Source organism: Scyliorhinus torazame, chromosome 16 (genome assembly GCF_047496885.1).
Source record: "Scyliorhinus torazame isolate Kashiwa2021f chromosome 16, sScyTor2.1, whole genome shotgun sequence".
NCBI classification, from domain to species: Eukaryota; Metazoa; Chordata; class Chondrichthyes; order Carcharhiniformes; family Scyliorhinidae; genus Scyliorhinus; species Scyliorhinus torazame.
The window spans coordinates 121,450,097-121,471,846 of record NC_092722.1 but is presented as its reverse complement, the minus strand read 5'-3'; the positions used below and the strand labels follow the sequence as shown (position 1 = coordinate 121,471,846).

Below are 21,750 nucleotides of genomic sequence, written 5' to 3'. Positions count from 1 at the left end.
AAGGGCAATTTATCATGGCCAATCCACCTAACCTGCACATCTTTGGACTGTGGGAGGAAACCGGAGCACCCGGAGGAAACCCACGCACACACGGGGAGGATGTGCAGACTCCGCACAGACAGTGACCCAAGCCGGAATCGAACCTGGGATCCTGGAGCTGTGAAGCAATTGTGCTATCCACAATGCTACCGTGTTGCCCTCCACAATGCTACCGTGCTGCCCTTGCCCTTGCCCTTCGGGTGCTCCGGTTTCCTCCTACATCTTTGGGTTGTGTGGGCGAAACCCACGCAAACACGGGGAGACTGTGCAAACTCCACATGGAGAGTGACCCGGGGCCGGGATCGAACCTGAGACCTCGGCATCGTGAGGCAACAGTGCTAACCACTGAGCAACTGTGCTGCCTTATTTGGTCTCCATATTTAAGGAAGGATATATTGCATTGTAGCTAAAACAGTGAAGGCTCACTATATTGGAACCTGGGATGAGAGGGTTGTGCTATGTTGAGAGGCTGAATGGATTGGGTGCATATCCTCTGGGGGTTAGAAAAGCGAGAGATGATCTCGCTGATTCTGAAGGGACGTGGCAGGGTAGGTAATGATTGACATTTTGTTTCTCCTGGGTGGGGAATCTAGAACAAGTGGGCACAGTCTCAGGATATGGGTATGACCATTTAGGACTGAGATGAGGAGAAATTTCTTTGCGCAAGGAATTGTGAATCTTTGGAATTCTCTACCCCAGAGGGTTGTGGATGCTCCATCGCTGACCATATTTAAGACAGAGAGACACATCTTTGGTCCCTCAGAGAATCAAGGGAAATGGGGAGGGGGGGCGAAAGTGATCACAAGATAAGTCATAATATTGAATGGCGGAGCACGTACAAAGGCTGTATGGTCTTCTCCTGCTCCCATTCCTTATGTTCTTACTCAGAGCCAATCTCATTCGTGACGATAAAAATAATTCTCCTACTTAATGTTTTACTGCTCTGTACAGAATCCCCTGAAGTCGGACCTTCCATAGTTATCCACACCACAGTTCAGTTTGGAGTTGAAAATGTGCAAAAGGATAAGAAAGAGGTGGAACATCTGATCCTTGACCAGCTGCAACAGGTTCTGCCAGGATTGCCCAACTCTATGAGTACCAAGTGTCACAAGTGGAGATACTCGCAGGTAATTCTGATTGTAACGGCTACGTAACAGTAGTAATCCAGGAGTCTTGACCTTGAAGGTTAACTTGGTTTATTTGTTAATCAACAAGGAAGGCTGTCGTGTTCAACAACAAAAACCCCAGCCCGGAGCTACCAGATTCGCCGGTCCAGTTTTGAGCCGGCATGTAAAGGGCTGAGTTAACGAGTCCCAGCTGGATGGCCTCGCCCATTACCAGGGAAAGTCGTACTCCATGACCTCCAGGGGGAGATCCATTATTGATCCCCTGTGGTCCTCGTGGGGGTTATCACAGTGAACAAAGCAACTTTGCGATTCAAACCAAGAAACACAAACTGTGATGTTATTTTGTAGCTTGGCAGGTCCAGCCAAGAGCGAATGTATATGTCAAGAGGAATGGATCAGCGCCATCCATTTATTTTCATTGGAGCATGTTAAAAGTAAACCTTCGACAAAAGAGGCCTTAAAAGGTGTACAATCTGGACAATAAATCTAGAATGCCATTAAAGCCTCCAAATTGGCACCCACTTTTTAATCTATATTTCGTTGTATGATGGAAAGTTATCCAAATTGTTAATGGAGCTGAGTGTTGAACCAGATAAACTTACTTTCTGAGGCTGAATTCTTCATTTAATTTGCGGCACTTTCTGTAATGGGAACACCATATTACCAGACCACTACTACATTTGATGCTTAGACATCTACTCATTTAGAAATCTAAATCTTAAGCAGCATTGTTCAGTTAATGCTTTTTGTTACCAATGCAGTGGCAACCATTTATTCTTCAGCAGCTGAACACAATGAGATGACCTCCAGCAAGGAGTGGAGAGGCTTTCTAATCTAGCAACTTCAAAACTATGTTAAATTCACCAGAGCAAGCATTCAATTTTTCTTTTAGTTCGCCATTAGATTCCCCCTCTTTTTTTTCTTGGCTCAATGATTTCTTGCTCTTGTAGATTTACACAGGAACCAGCTATATCTTGCTCAAATGGTCAATTGTCATTTTTGTAATAGACAGCAAGGCCTGGATTTTCTCCTGTTGTTCAGTAGGAATGAGGCATTAAGATGGAACACTAAGGCCTAATATCCCAAAAGCCCCAGTCTTGTATCTAAATTATCTTCCAAAATATTTGTACATCCCTTAAGGGCCTCCTGAGATGCTGCAACAACACCGGGGGGGGGTTCCAGCCCTTCTTGCCGGTGAGGTCTATGGTCCTGCCGATGGCAACCCCTGCTACTGGTTCCCTGGTGACGGAGTACCGAACAATGGGAAGCTCCACTGACAGCAGCGAGATCGGAAAATCCTGCCACCAGCCAATGGTGGGCCACCTCCTCTGCTGCATTACATGCCACGGGGGGTGGGGGAAATCCCATCCTACATTTAAATGGAGCCAAATGAGAGTCACTAACCCCCACAACCCATTTCCCCCAACTTCTGAATTACAAAGGATATACAGCACAAAAACAAGCTATTCAGCCCAACCTATGTTGCGGTATTTATGCTCTAGTTGAGTCTCCTCCCATCTTTCCTCATCAAAATCTACCATTGTGTCCCTCTAATCCCTTCTCCCTTATTGACTTGTCAGCTTGCCCTTAAATACATCTAGACTATTTTGCTTCAACCACTCCCTATGCAAACGAGTTCCAGGTTCTCACCACTCTCTGGAAAAAGACATTTCTTGTGAATTCCAAATTGGATTTCTTGGTATGTAACTTATATTGATGGTCTCCAGTTATGCTCTCCCCCACAAGAGGAACCATTTTCCCTGTTTCCACTCTCTCAAAACCTTTCAGAATTTATATGATGTTTTTATTTATTCATGAGATATGGCTATCGCTGGCTGGGCCAGCATTTATTTCCCATCCCTAATTTCCCTCAAACTGAGTGGCTTGCTAGGCTATTTCAGAGGACATTTAAGAGTCAACCACATCGCTGTGGATCTGGAGTCACATGTAGGCCAGACCAGGTAAGGATGGCAGATTTCCTTCCCTAAAGAACATTAGTGAATCAGATATTTTTTTTACGACAGTCGACAATGGTTTCACAGTCATCATTAGACTTTTAATTCCAGATTTTTATTGAATTCAAATTTTACCATCTGCCGTGGTGGGATTCGAATCCGGGTCCCTAGAGCATTACCCTGGGTCTCTGGATTACCAGTCCAGTCATCCTTTTTTCAAGAGGATGACCAGCCTGTCAATCCTTTCCTAATATGCATACCCACACATTTCTGGTATTATCCTTGTACATTTTCTCTGCACCTTCTCCAGCACCTCTAGATTCTTTCTATAATATGGCAACCAGAACTGCACACAGTACTTGAAGTGGGAACAGCACCACCAATGAGTTCTCCTCCAAGTCACACACCATCCTGACTTTTTTTTAACATAGAATTTACAGTGCAGAAGGAGGCCATTCGGCCCATCGAGTCTGCACTGGCTCTTGGAAAGAGCACCCTACCCAAGGTCCACACCTCCACCCTATCCCCATAACCCCACCCAACACTAAGGGCAATTTTGGACACTAAGGGCAATTTATCATAGCCAATCCACCTAACCTGCACATCTTTGGACTGTGGGAGAAAACCGGAGCACCCGGAGGAAACCCACGCATACACGGGGAGGATGTGCAGACTCCGCACAGACAGTGACCCAAGCCGGAATCGAACCTGAGACCCTGGAGCTGTGAAGCAATTGTGCTATCCACAATGCTACCTTGGAACTACATCGCTGATCTTTCAGTGTCGCAAGTTTAAAGTCCTGGAAGTCGCTCCCTAACAGCAGTGTGGATGTACATACACCTCAGGGACTGCAGCGGTTTAAGAGGGCATCTCACCACCACCTCTGAAAGACAATTAGGGATGGACAATAAATTCTAGCCTAGCCAGCGACACTCGCATCCCATGTACAAATTTACAAAAAGTCTGATCTAAGGTTCAATACAGATTTAGCATAATTTCCATACTTTCCAATACATTCTCTCTAGAAATAAAGCCGAATTCTTGGTTTGCGTTGTTTTAATGGCCTTCCTAAAATATAGCGCAAGTTTTAGTGATTGATGTACTTGTACCCAAGATCCCTACAGCCCCAATCCCATCCCAAATCAACACAACCACCATATAAGTGGCAGTATGAGTAGAATGAGAAGATGTATTGTTCCTTTAAAGGTTCCTCTTAAAGTTGATAGCATTGTGAGTGAGTTCAACTGTTACTGGGTGTAGAGGCTGCTCTTTGTGTAAGTCAGTTTCCCCAACACTTTGATGATTAAAGGAATAAAGTATAGGGAATAATGAGGTGGTTGAGGGCAATACGTGTGATAGAGGCAATACCTTGACTCCACCCTTTATGATTCCTCTGACACTTTCTACAAGCTTTGTCCGTACAGCATGAATGACCCTCTTATTACTCTTCCTGCCCTCAGTGCCCAGCAGTTAATCCCTTCTTAACCTGACTTTAGCCCAAACCATCTCCATGAATTTCCTGCTGCCGACCACTCCCACCGTCCCCAGCTTGCTTCTTCTCACAATCACAGTCTGCTGCTTGAAAACCCCTCCTTTAACTTGATATATCGGCACTGAATTTCCCAATGGCAGTAATCCAATCCGGAGTGCTATTACTGTTTCAAACATGTCCTACAGAGCAAATAAGAGTCCTGGGGAATCAGTGAAGTTACGTGGGTGGACAGGGTGCCCGCTCTGCTGCGCAGCTGACAAAGGAAAGAGAAAACATGACTGTTTTGACATGGGAGGCGTGCTGGACAAATCTGTCCCCAGCTGAAATCCACTCACACGCACACGCTACCAGAAGATCAATCAGGAGCAGAAACCCTGGCCGACTGGCCTATCTGTAACCTGAGACACTAAAACCCAATGATAATCCCATTACCAACACCCCAGTTCAGATCAGCCAATTCACCATAGGCTCAAGATTGCCCCCAAGACCCTCCTGATCCCTCCAGATCAGTGAATTAACCAACAGGCCCATTGGCCATCATCTGGATTTTTCAAGATCAAATTCAACTGGCTAAACTTTTTTCTAACAGAAACACCTTTAAAACGCAGCAGCTTGTCCTTGCTATTCGAGTTTTGACTGAAAGATTTAACTCAGTGTATGTTTTTCTCCAGTAGAATTGTTTCACTTTCTTGGCAACACCGTGTGATAGATTCACCTGGAGGTCAGGCAGATTCAGCTCCCACAGTCAGAAACTGTTTGTAGCTAGAGTTGGCTGTGTCACTGTTTGAAGTCTTGAAACTTGTACCAGCTGCACAAGGACAAGTGGAAGTGCCATTGTGTACTGCTCATGTCATGTATAGAAACAGAGCATGCCGTAGTCACTGATAGTCTTAGATGCCAAACTATTTTATGGGCCAAGTATGTGAGCTGGTGAGTAGTAATAGGAGAGCAGAAAATACCAGCAGCAGGACAGCAATCACAATAAAGAGATGGAATGTCAGAAGAATAGAGTGTGCAGAAGACAGACAAATTCAGAATTTAACAGTGACTTCCAGAAGGCTGGGTTATTAGCATTCTCCCGCTGATACATACTAACACGTGGAATTCAAAACTGAAGCAACATTCTTTGCTAAAACATAGGGGTTGATAGTAATCCCTTTTTGATGCACAGGAAAGGTTCGGAGGTGGGGGTAAAAATGAAAAACCAGCCTGTCATGTGCATGTTTGACGCCATTTTCTGTCAGCAGGTTGTGTTGCAGAAAGGAAGATGCCTGTGTGTGTTGGAAGTCAGTCATCTCTGTTCCAGGACATCATTGCATGAGTTCCTCAGGTTGTGTCCTAGGCCCAACCATCTTTAGCTGCTTCATCAATGACCTCCCTTCCATCATAAGGTCAGAAGTCGGAATATTCACTGATGATTCCACAATGTTCAGCATCATTCGTGACTCCTCAGACACTGAAGCGGTCCATGCCCAAATGCAGCAAAACTTGGACAATATGCAGGCTCGGGCTGACAAGTAGCAAGCAATATTCGCGCCACACAAGTGCCAGTCAATGACCATATCCAACAAAAGAGAATCCAATCATTGTCCCTTGACATTTAATGGCATTACCATCGCTGAATCTCCCACTATCAACATCCTGGGAGTTAGAAATTACCAAAAACTGGACTAACCATATAAATACTGTGGCTAAAAGAGCAGGTCAGAGGCTTGGAATCCTGCTGTGAGTAACTCACCTCCTAACTCCTTAAATCCTGTCGACCATCTACAAGGTACAAGTCAGGAGTGTGATGGATTACTTCCCACTCGACTCTCCCCGATTGACACATGCTGTCCAAGAGCAGATATATTCTGCCCCCCCAGAATGCTTTCTCATAACTTCCCCACACCGAGGTGAGACAGACTGGTCTCTCCCTACCTCCAGTTTTTAATACAGGGACGTTAGCTGTCTCCCAGTCCTTTGAAATCTCCTGCCTTGTCCCTTCAACAGCCGGAGACGCATCTATGGGCCTGCGGATCAATCCACTTTTAAGGCCGCTAAACCTGCCATTGCCTCCTCCCTCTCCATGTTAACTTCCTCCAATATGTCACAGTCCTCCCCTCGTGATGACAGACGCAGAGTATCCATTGAGGACTGTCCCCACGTCATCAAGGGCCACACGCATTAACTATAGGGTCCCTAACTGGGCCTCCTCGTTCCCTAGACATTCTCTTGCTCATTATATATTTTGAAAACCTCTTTGGGATTTTCTTTATTCTTCCTGCCAAAGCTTTTTCATTCACTCTCTTAAACTTCCTAATTTCTTTTTCAACTTCACCCTTGCACTTTTTAAACACCTCTCTGACTCTGCTGTATTCAGCCCTCGGTGTCTGCCGTAAGCTTCTTTGTGTCTCAGTCCTGATCTTTAATTCCCTTGACATCCGCCGTTGTCTGGTCATGTGTTCCCTAGCTTCACGGGGAGATATTTTCCCTGTTCTCCCACTCCCTCCTCCCTGAAGGCCTCCCGCCACTCCGACAATTGCAACTGCAAGTAGTTGCTCCAAGTCCCCATGGACCAAATCAAACCTCGTCTTAGTAAAATTAGCCTTTCCCCAGTTAAGAATTTTTTATTCCCAGCCTAGCCCTCATCCCTCTGGTGATGGGATAAACGGTGAGCCCTTCTCCCGGCCTTGCCCAACTTGGAGGTGTGACTCGGTCAAAACCACCCCTGCTGGGCCGGACGTACTCCCCGACGACGCCGTTTTGGAAGGGGCAGACCATCCGAAAACAGGCACCGCCCCCGATTCGGATTCTCCGCCCAATCGGCGATTACGAAATCGACGTGGGCAAGCGGAGAGTCCTGCCCCAGATTCCTGAAATCACTCAGGAACTGGAGACTCCCGGGGGAGGAGAGGGGCAGTGAAAAGGCTTCAGAAAGATCCTCAGAACCTCGCTTGAAGAGGTCAAAAATTCCCAGACGTCTCCTGGGACGTCCCAACTCATCGGCCGTCTCACATCCCAAGTGAGAAAATGAGGCACCCTGGTTTTCCGAGGGACAGCGAGTGGTAAAGACGGCAAATGGCCTTCATAGCGAGAGCATTCGAGTACAGAAGGAGGGATGTGTTGCTGCAATTGTACAGGGCCTTGGCGAGGCCTCACCTGGAGTATTGTGAGCAGTTTTAGTCTCCTTCTCTGGGGAAGGATGTTCTTGCTCTCGAGGGAGTGCAGCGAAGGTTTACCAGGCTGACTCCAGGGTGCTAGGCCTTTTCTCATTAGAACGGAGAAGGATGAGGGACGACTTGATAGAGGTTTATAAGATGATCAGGGGAATAGATAGAGTAGACAGTCAGAGACTTTTTCCCCGGGTGGAACAAACCATTACAAGGGGACATAAATTTAAGGTGAAAGGTGGAAGATATAGGAGGGATATCAGAGGTAGGTTCTTTACCCAGAGAGTAGTGGGGGCATGGAATGCACTGCCTGTGGAAGTAGTTGAACCGGAAACATTAGGGACCTTCAAGCAGCTATTGGATAGGTACATGGATTACGGTAGAATGATATAGTGTAGATTTATTTGTTCTTAAGGGCAGCATGGTAGCATTGTGGATAGCACAATTGCTTCACAGCTCCAGGATCCCAGGTTTGATTCCCGGCATGGGTCACTGTCTGTGCGGAGTCTGCACATCCTCCCCGTGTCTGCGTGGGTTTCCTCCGGGCGCTCCGGTTTCCTCCCACAGTCCAAAGATGTGCAGGTTAGGTGGATTGGGCGCTCTTTACAAGAGCCGGTGCAGACTCAATGGGCCGAATGGCCTCCTTCTGCACTGTAAATTCTATGATAATCTATGATTAATCTAGGACAAAGGTTTGACACAACATCGTGGGCCGAAGGGCCTGTTCTGTGCTGTATTTTTCTATGTTCTAACACCCAAGAAGCTTGATGCCATCCAGGATATAGCAGCCTGCTTGATTGGTACCCATTCACAAACATTTCATCCCTTTACCACCCATATATAGTGGCAGCCATGTGTACCATCGACAAGATCCACTGCAGTAACTCGCCAAGTTACCTTAGACAGCATCTTCCAAACCCACGATTGCTGCCACCTGGAAAGACAAGGACAGCAACACATGGAACATCACAACCTGTGGGGTTCCCCTTGTAGCCACCTGGGTTGGCCACTTCCCGACTTAAAATGGAGATCCGCAAAGACTACAGGGAAATTCAGCCAAGTCAGGAAAAACTAGCAAGTGCAAAATCTCCTGTGTATTAGAACTTGCAGAAGCCCAGACAGCACTGAAACTCACAGCCATCTGCATACTTATGAGCGATCCCCGGGTACAATCAAAACATTTAAGGTGAATAAGGCCAAGCCAGACTCCTCGGCGCCAGCAGGAGCCAAGACAAAGGAAGGCCAACGGACACTCAGGGACCGCCCAGTGATCAGGGAACGGCTCCAGTATTGGAGAAATTGATCCAAGTGATCGGAACGTAGTCCAATCACTTGGAACCAGGTAAGGGGTCCGCCCAAAGGGGCAGGAAGCCTCTGGGGACTATAAAATAGAGTCCCCAAGTTCAATTCGCTCTTCTTGGCAGGGTCACTCAACAACTCGAATCAACCCTTGAGAGTGAACTGTCTAAGCTGCCGCATCAACTAAGTAAGTCTCCAGTCAACGCAGGCTACGAGATAGGCGCTCCGAGCTACCAGTCCATACCAGCTTTTGAATCCTGCAGACTCAGATTGACCGAAAGGCCATTTGTTCCCCTGACCTAGTGGGCCAATTCCGAAGCTAAGTATAGGCCTTTTAGTGATAGAGAATAGTCTAGAAAGTAGAGTTTATGCATGAGTAGTGATTTACTGTGTCTAATAAATGTGTATTGATTTGAATCTTACTAATTGGTGTGTTGAGTTATTGATCAGTACTTGAACTTGAACCCTCGTGGCGGTATCATAAAGATACTTGGCGACTCTCGAACAAAGGCTATAGAAACAGAGCAAATTCAGTAAAGACCCAACGGGCAACGAATTAAGAGCCAACCAAAGTTAGCAACACCCTCCAAGCCACTCACCATTTTCACTTGGAAGTATATCGCCGTTCCTTCACTGCGCCAAAATCCTAGACCTCCCTCCCTTACAGCACTGTGGATGTATCTACACCTCATGGATTGCAGCGATTCAAGAAGGCAGCTCAGCACCAAGTCCTTAAGGGCAATCAGGAATGGGCAATCAATACTGGCCTAGCCAGCGAAGCCCATATCGCCTGGTGGGACATTTCATTACCCCCACCACCAAATTGACAGTGGGCAGCCTGTCAATCTGACCTGCTGCTCGGTGGGCAACTCAATTATAAAATAACAATCCAGTCCTGCCGTTAAGTTGTTCAGTGTCACTGGGCCAGGAATTTTGATTTTTTTTTCCCCCCCCTGCATTATTATACCTCCTATAATATTAAATTTGAGGGCTTCCTGCTCTACTTAGTTGATGAAAATCCCTAATACTTGCATCTTTGTAATCTGCAGTTTTTAAGCTTGTAATGCCTCACGTTCTCTAAGGGCTCTGGACTACTTTGCAGGTGACCATCACCTGTTCCCAGGCCAGAATGTGGATCAGTCCTGAGACTTGTACAGTTTAAATTCACCTGGCCAGTCACATGAAACAGTGAAGAGCAGGTCAGCAAGCAGCTTTGTACTGAACTCAATTTCCTTTTCCATTAGAGTGCACGCTAGGCTGCGAGTCCCGTTCCATTACTGCCCAAGGAAAAGTTACAATCATATCAGCCCCAACATGCATATCCTTTTTAATGCAGTCAAACTCTAATATCTATTTTTTTCTGCACAATCCTAATACATTCCAAGAACACAAGCATTGCTTTGGTCTTACTTCTTGTCTTATTACAGTCCAGTGCCTTGGGTTATTTTACAATGCTGAAGTGATATATAAATGCAAGTTGCTGTTGCTGTGGTTGTTACAATTGCCTCTTGAACCCGTTGCTGATTTTCTTTTTTTCCTCGTGATTAAGTGCCTGGGCTGATCTAGTTCTCCCTGCAACAGTGCATCTGCGTTCATGTTCCCCAGACGGAGAATCACTAAGGTGCTAGCACCCTGTGGTTATAGTGTGCTGGAGTTACCACATTGATGGCCAACACACCAGTACTATATGAAGCATCTTTCTGTGTACAGGGAATTATTCTTCTGCACGTGGGACTGGGCAACAGAACGTTAATTTTCAGCTGTGCCTGATGGTCCTCCAGAAGTCAATTTGCTAGTTTTAATTGGTGAACAAAGTGCTAAATCTACTCCCATTTAACAAAAAAAAAACTCATTATATTATAATCTGTGATCATTGCTTAGAAGTTACTAGGTGTGATATTCATGCAAAAATGCATTCCCCTGCTACCTTGAGCAATGCTTAAACCCATTTAAAGTGAAGATGGGCACATCAGAAGAAACCAATGGTTCTTGAAGTGGCCCAAGAGTTGGCAACCGTGCTTAAAGTCAAGTATGTAATTTTAACATTGTCATAATATACACCAGTATATCATGGTGCAGACACACACACTGATGGACACACAGCAAGACCAATCAACACACACAACACCGCAGCCAATCACCAGTTAGAGCACACGCACTATAAAGACAGGGTCATCAGAGTTCCCTCTCATTCATGCTGCAGCTTCCTAGTAGGACAGAGCTCACAGCCTGCAGCACAGACATTCACCATGTGCTGAGTGCATCGACTGGTTAGGACAAGGCAAAGGTCTTTAGTTAAAGCTAGTATCGTGTTAACCCACAGTGAGAGTATGTTAAACTGTTTATGACTCAATAAAATAGTGTTGCACTATTTCAAGTGTTGGTGACCTGTATGTGTTCCACGGATCCAGAGCGCCCAACACAACAAACATGTCTTTAGCTTTTTCTTTAGAGAGGAAACAAACTGCTATGTAGAAAATGTATACGGAATTATTACTGAATTACTGGAGCTAATGAGATTTAGAACTTTTGGCCTTTCACTCAGCCTGTTATATAAGTGGTTGTAGATGATGCAATTCGGTTTCAGAAGTGTTCCTTGAGTTGGGGTGGGTTGGGGGAATTAAGATTTCTAAAGTAACAAAGGCTTCACGCGAACAATGAGGTCACGACTCCTACAGTCTCAGTCTCAACCTGACTCATTCTCTGTCAGAATCTTTCCATTCTACAGATTTCAATGCTCTTCATGTACAGTGCAAATTTTACATCAAACTGTAATAATCACATTTTCTAATCCCTGCTTTCCAACTTTTCCCTTCAATCTGGACATCCAATAGTGTAGTTCCATTATCCTACTCATTTTAAAAAATTTACCTTCAGTAATTTCCATAGTGCCTTTAAGTTCATCCATTTAATAGTTTCCCTATAAAAAATAACAGCCAAAAGAGCAGATTGCAGATAATTGGCTTTCGCTCTTGGGTCAGTCATATCACAGAGAAGCAACAGCTGGACAGACTGAATTTTTTTTGATATATTGGTCGATTTAAGTGGTATTGTAAAATGCCCCAGCGCACAAACACTATCCATTTTATTTGCTTGGCTCAGCAACTGGACACGGTGTCATAGAATGTCGTGGCACAGTGGTTTAAATGAACAGAAAAAGTCTCATTGGAACAAATATCTGTTATTGTTGCATTGTTACTTCATGACAAGTGATAATAAAAATTATTGAGATCACAGTAATACAATCTGGGGCTAAATGTATCTGCAAAGGAGCCTTCATTAATGCATACATTGTGATCTATTACATAAAGAATTGGAAATTTCTGTTGCCAGTTTGAATAGCCAACACACCTCATTCATATACAATCTGTCTGCAGTTCTAATGGCACCATTAACTGGCTTACTTTAAATAGGTTAATGTTGCTGTTAAAATAGCAAAGAGACAGCATTGACGCATTTGTCCTTTAATAGTGTTATTTTGCATGTTCTACTCTTAGCTATTCAAATGTCATCTGAAAGCGAGTGATAAAGCTCAGTAGATCAGATACTGGAGATCTCATGTAACAGGTCAACTGGTTCATAAATGCTGAAGCAGCTATAGCTGGGTGAAGTCACACCCTTTCATGCTTGACCTTGCAATGGGATGTCTCTTCTGAGCATGACAATGACAGAAGAAAAGCTGTATATCTTTTTTCTACATAACTGGCAACATCTTTAATTATACAGTGGGGTCACTTAAACAGTCTCTAAAGCGCTACACATCACAGGAACCATTGACACAGTGTGGGAGATGGAGTCTTCAACTCACGGTGGAGGGCGTGGTGGTACGATGGTGTGGTGGGAGGGTGGCTGTAAAATAGCGATCCTAACAATAATTTCCAGCTACTTTGCTTACAGGTCATCCAATCGGTTCTCAACTGCCCAGGACAAATGACGCTTGATGTTCAACCACTTCTTGTGTGTGGAGGTGATGGTTTCACCCACTCAAACTTCGATGGCTGCACAGCATCTGCCTTAGCAATCCTGGATGTGTTCAAATGTCATTTTTAAATGTCTGCGTCTCGTAATTCTGAATACTTTACCTTGTCTCTGATCTCATTCATTATTGCAAACCCCATTAATGGAGGGCTGCTCAGTGTGCAGATGAAATCAATAGTACCCCCCGAGAGAATTTGGCACATAGATCATATTTGCATCTGTACTAGAAAATAATGGAAACATATGTTATGCATTTAACATTAGGATCCAGGGAGACAGCTCTAAGTACACTGAGAAACCTCTTAACAGCAACAGTAACCAAAGGAAGAAAGTAATGATTCTGTGTGTAGCGACTAAGGCTATTATTCAGAGCTTTAGAAAATTCAACTGTCAGCCAATTTTCACACTATATATTCAATGCAATGTAATATTAAATCATTTTATGTTATAAACTACAAATCCAGACACGGCAGTTTTCACACAAAAGTAAACCAATTTTTTGGGGGAACTTACTTTACATTTGATTTATTTTCTCAGAGTGATGGATTAAACATGGAACTATCGATTGGGTGGGAACATGGGTTCCTTTTCTTTCTTCAGCATGACCATCATTTGCTAATCTCAGCTGGCATACTGACCTCACCTTCTCTCAGCAGGTGAGCCTAAGGTCATTCCTCACAGAGTAGAGGCCTACAAGCTCCCATCTTCTCAGGCGGGAGGAAGAACAAGCAAAACCAGAGCCTACCTACAGATTCACGTTGCTACCGCCCACCCTGTGCTCAGTTGTGACACAGGTCTAGGGACTGGCTGTTCTTGCTGGCTTTGGGACCCTGACTTTGGTACCAAATGGGGACTGCGGTGAGCCCGCATTTACAGGCACCACTCCCAGTGGTGCAATATTCTCAGAGACAACCTCCTCATTGGCTGCCTCCACACTTGTCATCCCATTAGAGGTGACGGGTGAGCTCCTGACACTACTAGCCCAAACAGAGGGCCAGCAGTTCTGCAGCCTCCACAGCGGCACCGGGAGAGCTGGACCCTGCTGAGGCAGGTCAAACACCATGACGGTGCCTTGTCATAGAGGAGCCTGGAGGAGTGCATTGAAACAGAAAGTTTGAATGGCTGAAGCCATTAGGCCCCATGGAAGCAGAGAGGAAACCTTTCCTGGCCTTAACCCCTTTCTCCCCCTCCCAAAGACAGGGAGTTCAAGCACAGTCGCAAGTCGAACCAATTTGGTCTGCAGTTGGCTTAATTAGCTATAAACCTCCATGATGTGCGTAGCTGATCCGGGTCCTCACCAGCCCATGGACTACTTTCCGGCATGGGATTGCATCCCGGCATCATCCTGATGCAATTCCCATTTATTTCACAGGTTCTTCTCCCTGGCCCCAACACCTCAAAGGCAGCCGTCACAGGACCAGCAGTCAGAAATAAGTACCGTACTGCCAACTCAGCAGGAGCAAGAGGAACAGCATTAGCTTTGCTAATATAAAAAATAAAATACTGCAGATTCAAGAGATCCGAAATAAAAACAGAAAGTGCTGGAAAAACTCAACATGCTCGGCAGCAGATCTGTAGGGAGAGGAACAGAGCTGACGTTCAAGTCCAGAGGAATGTTCTTCGAAGATGAGTCATATTGGACTCTAAACATGAACTCTGTTTTTCTCTCCACAGATGCTGCCAGACCTGCAGAGATTTTCCAGCTTTATTAGCTTGTTTTATTAGCTTTGCTAATATTATGTCTGTGTATTTTTTAGTTTTAATATCTCCCCTTTCGCAAGCACCTAGACCACATCTCCTGCATAAGCAACTCAATGATAAATGTGGATTTTTCCACATATATAACTGAAGTTGCTTGCTAAGTGGCCAGAGTTAGTGATGTAGAAACATCACCCAAGTTAAAATGCTTTCTCTTGCCACACTCTCTTTCCCCCCACCACATCCCTATCTGTCACTACCTGGTACCAGTTTTGCTAATCCATTCAAGCTTTGAAGATTGAGCATTGCACTCCAATGATTAAGGCTACAATTGGAAATCAAACTTTGGAGGGTTACAGTATTCCCATTGGAACACTTTCCACAGCAAATGAAGAATGGGATCTGCATTGTCACTTGTATGGTGGGTATTGCACATATTGTTTGAAGGAAGCACAACTCAGATTGATCTTTAAGAGTACGTATTTGAATTTTATATGACTAAAATTGGCTCCTGTTTGTAATTACTATGAAACCATCTCACATCAAGTTTTAGTGATCTTTATAAAGAACTGAAGAGAACATTGAAATCTGCTGCCCACGCCACATCCCAAAAGACAGCAGGGTTCATCTGGCATATTCTGTACAAATCCTGCTGAGACCCCCGTATTTGAATGCCTCCATGTAGCACTCAGCTGTAATATAAATAGTGGTAGCTATGTAGTCGTCATTCACAGCAGGATAAAACTTCAGCTAGGCAACTGATGAGCGATGGCCAAACAAACTTGTTTTTAACAGAAAGTTTTTTTAAAAATAAAAAGACAAGTTCCATGATGGTTTCCTGTGCGACATTCCAATTGCTTTCCGCAGTCACTCGAAATAGCTAAAGATAGGTTTGAGACACAAAATAAAAATGCTAATCTCCTTTGCACATTTATGTGACTCTTTGGCTTTCTCATGTTTGTCAAACTGCTTTCCATTAGAATCCATGTTTGTCTCTCCTTTTTATTCTGTCCTTCTGCTGCTATTTTTTCTGTGCCCCTGCATGTTTTAAATTGTTTTAAATCTTTTTCCATTTACTGTTGATACAATCTCTTCATGTCACCAGATCAAAGCTGAGCAATGTTATTTTATTTTCATTCTAGCTTTTCCTGACCTCCGTGAGATCTTAAAGGAACATCTGTTCAGGTAGATGTAAAAAAGAAGTCCAGTGGGACATGGGAATGTTTGAAGAATAGCAGGGAATGTTCCAACTGGTCAGGCCAGCATTTATCCCCCTTAACCAGAGACGACTTTTTCTTTCAATTAATGTTGAAATGTTGAACTTGATTAAAGAGGTTTCATCAGGAGGCGGCTAATGATGAAACAAGAAATTTGATTTTCCTTCTGCTCACAGCACCAGTTCTGTGGTTGGTTCACCACTTTAAAGGAGGCTTATCTTTTCAAGATATACAGTACCATTTGCCTCTTCAGTCTGCCCACTGAGGTAACCTGAGTACGGAACAGTGTTTAAAATTGATAATAAATGCAGTAAACATTGAGATATATGTTCACACTGTATCAGCTCAAATCACACACAGCAAAACGTGGATCATCCAGTGACATAGTCCATTAAATATCGCCCCTTGCAAATGTGGGGGGGGTTTGGGAGGGTTAATAATGAATAGTGGCGGGTCAGGCTCATGGGGCAGGGCAGGATGGTATGATGTTGGTGGATAAGAAGGGTGGGGGGTGAGAGACCCCCAGTTAGGATCGTCACGTGGAACGTGAGGGGGTTAGGAGGTCCGGTCAAGGGTGCTTGCGCATCTTAAAAGTTTGAAAGCCGATGTAGCAATGCTGCAGGACACTCACTTGAGGGTGAAAGACAAGGTGAGACTTAAAAAGGGCTTGGTTAGTCAGGTGTTTCACTCTGGACTTGACGGAAGGGCTCGAGGGGTAGCGGTAATGGTCAGCAAAAGAGTATGCTTCCAGATGGAGAAGGTGGTGGCAGATCATGGGGGGTAGATATGTGATTGTGACAGGAGGGCTGGAGGGGAGGTTAGTGGCGCTGTTAAGTGTATATGACCCCAATTTGGATGATGTGGGATTCGCAAAGAAGGTGTTCGGGGCCATCCCCGACTTGGACACACACAAACTGATAGTGGGGGGGGGGACTGAAAATCGGTGCAGGAGCCAAGGTAGGATAGGTCACGGTCGCGCTCGCTGGTCCCATCGGGGGGGGGGCGGGGGGGGGGCGAAGGCTTAGCTGGGCTGATGGTGGAAATGGGAGGGGTGGAACCTTGGAGGTTTCTGCACCCGAGGGAGCGGGAGTACCCATTTTCCTCAGCAGTCCATAAGGTATATTCGCAGATCGACTTTTTCGTGGTGGGGAAGGCTTTGCTGGCTGGGGTTAAGGGGTCGGAATACTTGACAATTGCAGTGTCAGATCATGCTCCGCATTGGGTGGATATGGTGCTGGAGAAGGGGGTAGCGCAGAGGCCGGAGTGGAAATTAGATGTGGGACTTTTGGGGGACCAAGTATTATGTGACAACATTGAAAAGGTAATTAAGGAATATGTAGGGTATACGGGTGAGGTGTCGAAGGCGGTCGTCTGGGAGGCTCTAAAGGGGGTGGTGAGGTGATTTTGTTTAATGCCAGGGTGGACAAAGAGGAGAGGTTGGAGCGGCAGAGGGTAATAGATGAGATGTTGGAGGTAGTTAGGAGTGATGCAGAGGATGGGGACCCAGCAAAGCTGGAAAAGAGGAAGGAACTACAGGCGAGCTTTGACCAACTATCTACCAGGAAGGCGGCTCACCAACTGAGATGAGCAAGGGGTGCAGTTTACGAACATGGAGATAAGGCTATAAGGAGATAAGGTATGTTAGCAGGTCAGCTCCAGAGGGAAGCAGCGGCAAGGGAAATTGTTCAGGTGAGAGATAGGGCAGGGAAGTTGGTGGCGGCTCCGGGTCTGATTAACAAGGTTTTTGAGAAATTTTATGGGAGGTTGTACAGATCAGAGCCACCTGGGGAGACCGTGAGATGCAGGAATTTCTAGATGGGTTGGAGTACCCGAGGTTAGGGGAGGGGGACAGGGCTACATTAGAAGGAGCGATAGTGGAGCAGGGATAAAGGATGCGATTGGGAGGATGCAGTCGGGAAATGTGGCAGGGCCGGGTGTGTTTCCGGTGGAATATTATAAAAAATTCAAGGATAAGCTGGCACCCCTGATGGTGGGGATGTTTGAAGAGGCGATAGGGAAGGGGGTGTTGCCACAAACCTTGGGGCAGGCATTGATTTCCCTGTTGCTAAAAAAAGATAAGGATCCAACGGAGCGTGGGTCGTATAGGCCCATATCGCTTCTGAATGTGGACGCAAAAGAATTGGCGAAGGTACTGGCGGGTAGGCTGGAGGAGTGCCTCCCGATGGTGATAGGTGCAGATCAGACGGGGTTTGTGAAAGGGAGGCAGCTCTTTTCAAACATTAGAAGGGTATTGAACGTTGTTATGGCTCCGGCAGAGGGGAAGGAAACAGAGGTGGTTGTGGCATTGGACGCTGAGAAGGCGTTCGATCGGGTAGAATGGGGGTACTTGATGGCAATTCTGGAGCGGTTTGGGATTGGACCAAGATTTGTGAACTGGGTAAAGCTATTATATAAGGAGCCGAGGGCGAGTGTTCACACAAACAATATCAGCTCGAGATACTTTTCTCTCCACCATGGGACTAGGCAGGGATCTCCTATGTCCCCTCTGCTGTTTGCACTCGCGATTGAGCCGTTGGCCATCGCATTAAGAAGTTCGGGAGTATGGAAAGGAATAGTGCGGTGGTGAATAGAGCATAGGGTGTCCTTGTATGCCGATGACTTGCTGTTATACGTGTCGGAACCGAGTGTGTCGATAGGGGAAATATTGGAGCTGCTTCGAGTATTTGGGTCTTTCTCGGGGTACAAACTAAATCTCGACAAGAGTGAATATTTTGTGGTGTCTCGGCAAGGGGTGGGGGCAGGGGTTGGGGGGCTGCCATTCCGTAGGGCAGGGACTCACTTAGGTACCTGGGGGTGCAGGTTGCCCGGGAGTGGGGGGGCTCCGCAGGTACAACATTTCTAGTTTGGTGGGGAGAGTGAAAGCTGATCTGGAAAGTTGGGACAGTGTCCCACTGTCACTGGCGGGTCAGGTATAGGCGGTTAAAATGAACGTGTTGCTGCGATTTCTGTTTATTTTTCAATGCCTGCCGATTTTCCCGCCAAAGGCTTTTTCCAGAGAGGTTGAGGGAAGGGTAACGTCATTCGTATGGGGAGGGAAGGTGGCCAGAGTTAGAAAGGTGCTACTATAGAGGGGAAGTCAGGCAGAGGGTTTGGGTCTTCCGAACCTGATGTATTATTACTGGGTGGCGAATGCGGAGAAGGTGCGGAGCTGGGTCAGAGGGGTTGATTCCCAGTGGGTCAGAATGGAGGAGAGTTTGTGCAGGGGGTTGGGATTGGCAACAGCGCCGCTCCCGCATTCGGGAGTCCGGTAAAAATAGCTTCATTGAGAATTTGGAGGCAGTTTCGCCAACACTTCGGGTTGGGGGCAGGGTCAAGGGAAATGCCGATTCGGGGGAACCACAGATTTGAGCCAGGGAGGTGGGATGGAAATTTTCAGAAATGGGAGGAGAAGGGGATTAAGACACTGAAAGATTTGTTTCTTAGGATTCGGTTTGCAGGATTGAAGGAGCTGGAAGCGAAGTATGGGCTGGAGCAGGGGGAAATGTTTAGATACATACAGGTTCAAGATTTTGCCAGAAAGGAGATACAGAACTTCCCGGAGGAGCCGGCCTCCACATTGCTGGAGGAGGTGCTGACGACAAGGGACTGGAGAAGGGGGTAGTGTCAGCGGTTTACGGAGCTATTTTGGAAGAGGAGAAAGCACCACTGGAAGTGATCAAAGCAAAGTGGGATGAAGAGTTGGGAGAGGATATGGAGGAGGGGTTCTGGTGTGAGGTGCTCCGGAGAGTGAATGCCTCCACCTCGTGTGCAAGGTTGGGACTGATACAGCTGAAGGTGATATACAGAGCACACCTCATGAGGGCGAGGATGAGCCGATTCTTTGAAGGAGTAGAAGATGTGTGTGCGCGTTGCGGGTGGGGCCCCGCTAATCTCGTTCATATGTTTTGGTCCTGTCCAAAGCTAGAGGATTACTGGAAGGAGGTTTTTAGGGTAATTTCTAAAGTGGTGCACGTGAAACTGGACCCGGGCCCCCGGGTGGCCATATTTGGGGTGTCGGACCAGCCAGGGTTGGAAACGGATGCGGAGGCAGATGTTGTAGCCTTCGCCTCATTGATCGCCCGAAGGCGAATCCTGATGGGATGGAGATCAACCTCTCCACCCTGTGCCCTGGCGTGGCGGGAGGACTTGGAATTCTTGACTCTTGAGAAGGCTAAGTTTGAACTGAGGGGAAGGATGGAGGGGTTCTATAATTCATGGGCATTATTCATTATGCACTTTCAAGAACTGGATAACATCGAACCTTAGTTGGGGGGGTGGGTGGGAGGGTTGGGGGGAGGGGGGGCGGTGGGTGTTGATGGTGACTATGGGTGATTCCTGATTCCTTTTTGTTATTTGTTTATGTGAACATGCGGGCTACGGTTTGGGGTTTGGTGGGAGGATGGGATCGTTGTTATTTTTATGGGGATTGACATATTTGTTACTGCTTATTGTTTATTGTTGGTGGGCGTAAATTTGGGAGAAAATGTGAAAAGGGAGGAGAATAAAGAAATATATATATTTTTTAAATCTCCCCCTGCATCCCAATCTGTGGAGCCTGTGGTCTGTTGCCACTCAGAGTTGTCAGTTTAATGACATCTCTGCCCAGGTTATGTAATCCCCTAACATACCAGTATGGAGGGGGGGAGGGGGGTGGAATTGATTTGGGTTGGGTTGCATTACTGTAAACACATTCTTCAGCATACACAACAGTGCTCATAGTCATCACGCAGCAAACTAAGGTCTAGATTATTCTGTGCTAGCTATGGGAGCTAATAAAAGTTTTCTGCGGAAAATATAAAATTGGGACGGAGATATGATTTAACAGTGTTGTTGCAAATTAGATTTAAAAGAATTTAAATATCGCCACTGTCCCAGAGGGCCAAAGGCTCCTCACCCCTTTGAGAGCTGACTGGTGTCGATTTAACTTGATGGTCACCACACCTCAGGCGAGGGGCAAGGTTGAAAATGAATGACCTCACCCGGTACAGGAATTGAACCCACATTGTTGGCATTGCTCCTCATCACGGAAGAGCTGTTCAGCTAACTGGCTCCCATTGTCAAGATAGTTGGAGCTGGATTCTTCCACTGCAAGAACACCATGAGCAAGACGCCGACAATGGAGAAATCCATTGACCTCGGGCGGGATTCTCCGGTCGCTGGGTGGACGCAGCCAAAGAATCCCGCCCTTGGTATTTGACATGATAACGCCCATATTATGTATCCATGTAGTTCGGTCTAGTTCTTTGCTTATTGGTACCCTTGAATCCAACTATACTAATAACAAATTCTCATGGCTGGTGAGGCCAGCCTTTATTTCCCATTTCTAGTTGCTCTGAAGAGGTTGAGATACAAAGTGAGTGGGTTGGATTCTCCGATCGCCAATGCCGAAATCGCGTTCGGCAATCGGCTGGAGAATCCCCGTTTATGTCGGAATCAGGGGTGGTGCCGTTTTTGCGATGCTCCGCCCCCTCAAAAACACCGCATGCTGTATGGACAGCCTCAGAAAGTCATCTGAAGCCCTGCCCCGATGCTCCGCCCCCCCCCGATGGGACGAATCCCCGACGGCGTCGCTCGCGTGTGCTCACACCGTTCAGGGACCTCGCATGGTGACTGCTGACTGAGTCCAGCACTGCCACAGTCCGGGGGGGGGTGGGGGGGGAGGCATTCCGCTGGCAGGAGGGGCTTCGGTGGGGCTGGGGGGGACTGGTTGGGGGTGGCGAGGCTGGTTACAGGGGGACAATCTTTGGTAGGCCGGGTCCCCCTGCGGCCAGCGCCATGTTGCACGGCGCTGCC

General features: G+C 46.4%; 1 protein-coding gene across 2 annotated transcripts in view; it reads left to right on the top strand.

Annotated features, from left to right (window-relative positions):
• rnls (renalase, FAD-dependent amine oxidase) overlaps positions 1–15,573 on the top strand; it is a 313,054-nt gene extending 297,481 nt beyond the window's left edge. Inside the window, exons 6-7 of one of the 2 annotated variants that reach the window (XM_072478963.1) lie at positions 991–1,166; positions 12,962–15,573. In XM_072478963.1, the coding sequence (XP_072335064.1) occupies positions 991–1,166; positions 12,962–13,114 (329 nt within the window). In that variant the 3' untranslated portion in view covers positions 13,115–15,573. Of the gene's footprint in view, positions 1–990; positions 1,167–12,946 lie in introns of both variants that reach the window. The other variant, XM_072478962.1, reaches the window with a different exon arrangement.
• The last annotated feature ends 6,177 nt before the right edge of the window (positions 15,574–21,750 follow it).